The 5,289-nt window shown below is 44.9% G+C and overlaps 1 protein-coding gene across 1 annotated transcript in view; it reads right to left on the minus strand.

Annotated features, from left to right (window-relative positions):
• The window catches only part of Srp9 (signal recognition particle 9kDa), a 15,517-nt gene extending 11,490 nt beyond the window's left edge, over nucleotides 1-4,027 (minus strand). The window contains exon 1 of the mRNA XM_013036254.1: nucleotides 3,913-4,027. Within this exon, the coding sequence (XP_012891708.1) occupies nucleotides 3,913-3,999 (87 nt within the window). The 5' untranslated portion in view covers nucleotides 4,000-4,027. The remainder of the gene's footprint in view (nucleotides 1-3,912) is intronic.
• Between the last annotated feature and the right edge of the window lie 1,262 nt (nucleotides 4,028-5,289).

Genomic DNA, 5,289 nt, shown 5'->3' on the forward strand with positions numbered 1-5,289 from the left:
CTGTAATCCTAGCTACTCAGGAGGCTGAGATCTGAGGATCGCGGTTCAAAGCCAGCCCGGGCAGGAGAGACCGTGAGACTCCTATCTCCAATAAAAACCACCAGAAAGCCAGAAGTGGCGCTGTAGCTCAAGTGGTAGAGAGCTCGCCTTGAGCTGAAGAGCTGAGGGACAGCTCCCAGGCCCAGAGTTCAAGCCCCACGACCGACCAAAAAAAAAAAACAAACCTATGATAAAGCCAGGTACCAGTAGATCAAACCTACAATCCTAGCTACTCAGGAGGCTGATACGTAATAGTTTTGTTTGTTTTGCTGGTTGTGGAGCCTGAACTCTTGGCCTGGGTACTGTCCTACAGCTCTTCAGCTCAAGGCTAGTAGTGCTCTACCACTTGAGCCACAGCGCCACTTCTGGCTTTTTCTGCTTCTGTGGTACTGAGGACTCAAACCTAGGGCATGCTAGACAAGCACTCTACCACTGAGCCACCTTCCCAGCCCAACAGTTATGATTTGAATCAAGCCAGGAAAAAGAATTGGTGGGATTCTTATTTCTGATTAACCCAACAAAATTCTGAAGTGAGGGTATGGTAGTTTCAGGCTTGACAGAAAATCTGAGTTATGCTGGATGCTCTGGAGGCTGAGATCTGAGGATCACGGTTCAAAGCTAGCCTGGGCAGGAAAGTCTGTGAGCCTCATCTCCAATTTAACCACCAGAAAACTGGACATGGAGTTGTGGCTCAAAGTGGTAGAACACTAGCCTTGAGCTGAAGAGCTCAGGGACAGCACCCATGAAGTTCAAGCCCCACAATTGAGCACCCCCCAAAAAAAACACCCACAAAAAACTTTGAGCCTGAGAAGCCCAGTTCAAGCCCTAGTACTTGCTTGCATACACACACACACACACACACACACACACACACACAGATAATGCACATATGTGATTACAAAAACTAGGGATGTAGCTTAGTTACTTAGCAAGCAAGAAGTTCCTAGGTTCAACTCCCAGGACAGCACCTCTCCCAAAATAAAGAGACAATGAAGGAAGAACACACACTTTTATTTAGAAGAGTTAATAGATTTTTACTGTTGTGTTGGAGTCATACATCTACTTAGGGGGTGGTGGTAGATATCACCTAGGTATAGACTAAAACTACTAACAGTTTTAAAAAAGGGAACAAGAACTTTTTCATATTTGGATCTTACCATAGGAGTCAGTAATACTTAATATTTCTGATACTGCTTAAGAAGTACTGTTAATGATGCTCCATCATTACTAGGGGCCAAAGCCATCGCTGGAGGCAAGCCTGCATCTTCTCCATTCTCATTTCTAAGACGGTATAAGTTTCTCTCCAGCAGGTACACTTAGCCACTCTGGGACAATTACACATTTTCTCAATAGACTATTCAAGATTCAATACATTTATTACATCCATTAAGTGGCAAGCACTAATCTACATATTTGTTTGTATTCCACAACAGCACAATTAGGTTAAATAGGCTACTACGGTCAACATTCTATAAAGCAGCCTAAATTTTTCCAAGGACAAAATGCCAGTGAACTGTTAAGCCCAGACTCAGATTCCCACCCATCCATGAACAGCACACTAGGTCTCCGTTTATTCTTCCCATTTATACCAAATTTAACTGGGTCTTAGATGACATGGCCATCACGAAGCAGTCTGATTGCATGCAAACTCTTCCAGCAAATACAATATATGACCAAAGACATAAAGTGATCTTAATCATCATACACGGTTAGACTTTTAGAAAAAATTACTCTAACTTTAAAATATTTACTGAGTGCTCTTGATCAAAATTTCTTATGAGCACTGGAAATTCAGGTAAGACTATTAACTCATTTATCTCTATTGGCTTGAAATTTGAAGTCCATTAAAAAGCTAGATGTGATATTATTAACTGTGAATCAACTCACCAAGCATCTAAGAAATACAAGAGATAAAGTAATTCTCTTGAGTTGGGTTTTAAAAATACGCAGTCTTGCTTATTAAGGCAGGCTAGGATTCAATATTGTAAAGAAACAACATGATACCAAAATGAGAGATCCAAGGAGAAATGAGAATGGAGTTTAAAAGGTTTTTAAACAAAGGAGTAACCATCAAATGATAGAGGATGTGCTTGAATATAAAAGGGGAAGGAAGGAAGGAAGGACAGACGGACGGACTCACGCAGCAACACAGAATTAAGTAAAATCAAGGATGCAGTTAGTTAGCAGACTTTTTTTTCAGTTGTGGGACTCAAACTCTGGGCCTGGGCGCTGTCCCTCAGCTCTTACTTGAGCCACAGCGCCACTGCCAGTTTTCTGTGGTTTATTGGAGATAAGAGTCTCACAGACTTTTTCTGCTTGGGCTGAGCCGCAATCCTCAGATCTCAGCCTCCTGAGTAGCTAGGATGACAGGCGAGACACGGACGCCTGGCATCAGCAGACTTTTCTTATGGACATGCGGCAATTCAATCATGAACTGAAGAGCAACAGCAGCCATGAAGATGGACAATTCATGACAGGGAATGAGGGAAGAGGCTTGAATCTGTGACTCTCAACACCTAGTGAAGTGTGGTGTATCAAAAGATCGGTACTTTTCAAATAAATGGGAAAAGAACTAGGCAAAGGGACCAACCATGGTCTCCAGGTTTCTGCCCAGGTGGTCAGAGTGACCTAATGGCAGGAAAGGAAAGAGCCAGAGAAGAGCTCATAAGGGTCACTCTGGACAGGCTGACTTCGAGGGAAGGGTACTCGACTTCAGAAACAATCAAGATGTCAGAGGTCAGAGAAGAAATAGAAGCCAAACACACAAATCTGGAAGTATACACAAATATAGCAGGGGACCCACAGAATGGACTGCTTTACAAGAAGTGGTATGAGGGGCTGGGAAGATGGCTCAGTGGTAGAGCGCTTGCCTTGCATGCATGAGGCCCAGGGTTCGATTCCTCAGCACCACATAAGCAGGAAAAGAAGCCAGAAGTGGCGCTGTGGCTCAAGTGGTAGAACGCTAGCCTTGAGCTGAAGAGCTGATGGACAGCACCCAGGCCCAGGTTCAGGCCCCACGACTGGACCCCCCCAAAAAAAAAAAAAAAAAAGTGGTATGCACACACCATCAAAGACAGAATGCTGGGAAACAAAGTACTTATGGGACACTTGGAGGAATCATTAACAAAGAAACAATCACAGGAAACAAAGTCAAGATAAAATGGAGCCCAGGACCACAATAATGTGAAAAGATTAAGCCAAATCTGAACTGAGGAGACCACTGAATGGGAGAATGAAGACAGCTACTGAGGACTCTCCTCAGAGCTGTCAGTGGAGAGCTGAGTGCAGAAGCCTGGTAAAAAGGGGAATGAATGAATGGAACGACAAGAAGAGATGCATAACAAAGCCTGCGTTCACACAGCTCTGCTTCCCCACACACGCGTCTACTGTCTACATTCCCTTCACTTACATTTGCAGACGCCACTGCTAAGCCACACTTGACGTACATTATTTTTAAACAGTCTGTTTAAACTGGATGCCAGAGGCTCACACCTATAATCCTACATCAGTGGGAGGCGGAGAATGGTAAGCTCAAGGTTCAAGGCTATCTAAGGCAAAAACTTTGCAAGACAGAATTTCCATCAATAAAGCTGGGCATTGTAGAGCATACCTGTCATTAAACCCATCCTAAGTGTAAACAGGAGGATCACAGTCCAAGCCTGCCTGGAGAGTCTAAAGACCCTCAAAGGAATGAAGGTGTGGCTCAGGTGGTATAGTGTCTGCCAGACTTTTAAAAGGAGATTTTCATTTTGGTGTGAGTATACAACAAGTATCCTAGTGAGTAATCTGCATAAATTCTATGTAAATAACTTCACACAAATGATTACATAAAGAAACTCAAAGAGTATGTAACCAAGAAAAAGGCACACTCACAACGGCATCATCTGTCACTTTCATGCACAAAGTCCCATCAGCATGCCTGTACTTGAGAACCACACGCACCTGGCAAGAGAAACACATGTTTAGAAAAAGACAGACCACATTTTTCGTAAGAAAGTCCTGAGCTGAGCTGAAAAGAAATCTTTTTGGAATAAGACACGGAAAGACACTACTATGGCAATCTTTTTGTTGCTGTTGTTAGTTGTGGGGCTTGAAAGGTTCTATCCCTGAGCTCTTTTTGCTGAAGGATAGAGCTCTACCACTTTGAGCCACAGTGCTACTTCCAATTTTCTGGTGGTTAACTGGGGATAGTCGCAAGGACTTTTCTGCCCGGGCTGGCTTTAAACTGCGATCCTCAGACCTCAGCCTCCCGAGTAGCTAGGATGACAGGCGTGAGCCACCAGTGCCTGGCATATGGCAATTTTATCACTACCGAAATTGGTAGGGGAAAAACTTACAATTTAAGTTCACTCATAGTTTTACAATTTGTTTTTTAAACAACTTATTTTTAAAAGGGGAGGGGGAAAAAGCTGGGCGCTGGTGGCTCACGCCCGGGCAGGGGAGACTGTGAGACTCCCATCTCCAATAAACCACCAGAAAACCGGAAGTGGCGCTGTAGCTCAAGTGGTAGAGCGCTAGCCTTGAGCTGAAGAGCTGAGGGACAGCGCCCAGGCCCAGAGTTCAAGCCCCACGACCGACCAAAAAAATAAATAAATAAAAAAATAAAAGGGGAGGGGGAGTGGCGCCGTGGCCCAAGTGGTAGAACGCTGGCCTTGAGCTGAAGAGCGCAGGGACAGCGCCCAGGCCCAGAGTTCAAGCCCCACGACTCACCAAAAAAAAAAATTAGGGAAGGGACTGGAAAGGTGGCTCAGTGGTAGAGTGCTTGCTTGCCTCCCATGCATGAAACCCTGGTTCAATTCCTCAGCACCACATAAGCAAAACAAGCCAGAAGTGGTGCTGTGACTCAAGTAGTAGAGTGCTAGCCTTGAGCTGAAAAGGTGAGGGACAGCACCCAGGCCCAGCTGGCAAAAAAGAAAAAAAAGGGCTGGGAAGGTGGCTCAGTGGTAGAGCGCTTGCCTTGCATGCATGAGGCCCTGGGTTTGATTCCTCAGCACCAGGTAAGCAGAAAAGCTGGAAGTGGCACTGTGGCTCAAGTGGTAGAGTGCTAGCCTTGAGCTGAAGAGCTGAGGGACAGCGCCCAGGTCCAGAAAAAAGGGGAGGGGATATGTATTTGTAGCCAGTTTTAACTGAAAATTACATGAACTGAAAATTCTCAAAACACATCTAGTCAGGGAGCGTCTGGTAGTTCGGCATTTTTCTTTCTAGTTGGTTGTAGGGCCTGGGCGCTGTCCCCGAGCCTTTTTGCTCAGG

The sequence above is a fragment of the Dipodomys ordii genome, unplaced genomic scaffold (assembly GCF_000151885.1).
Source record: "Dipodomys ordii isolate 6190 unplaced genomic scaffold, Dord_2.0 Scaffold268, whole genome shotgun sequence".
Classification (NCBI taxonomy): Eukaryota; Metazoa; Chordata; class Mammalia; order Rodentia; family Heteromyidae; genus Dipodomys; species Dipodomys ordii.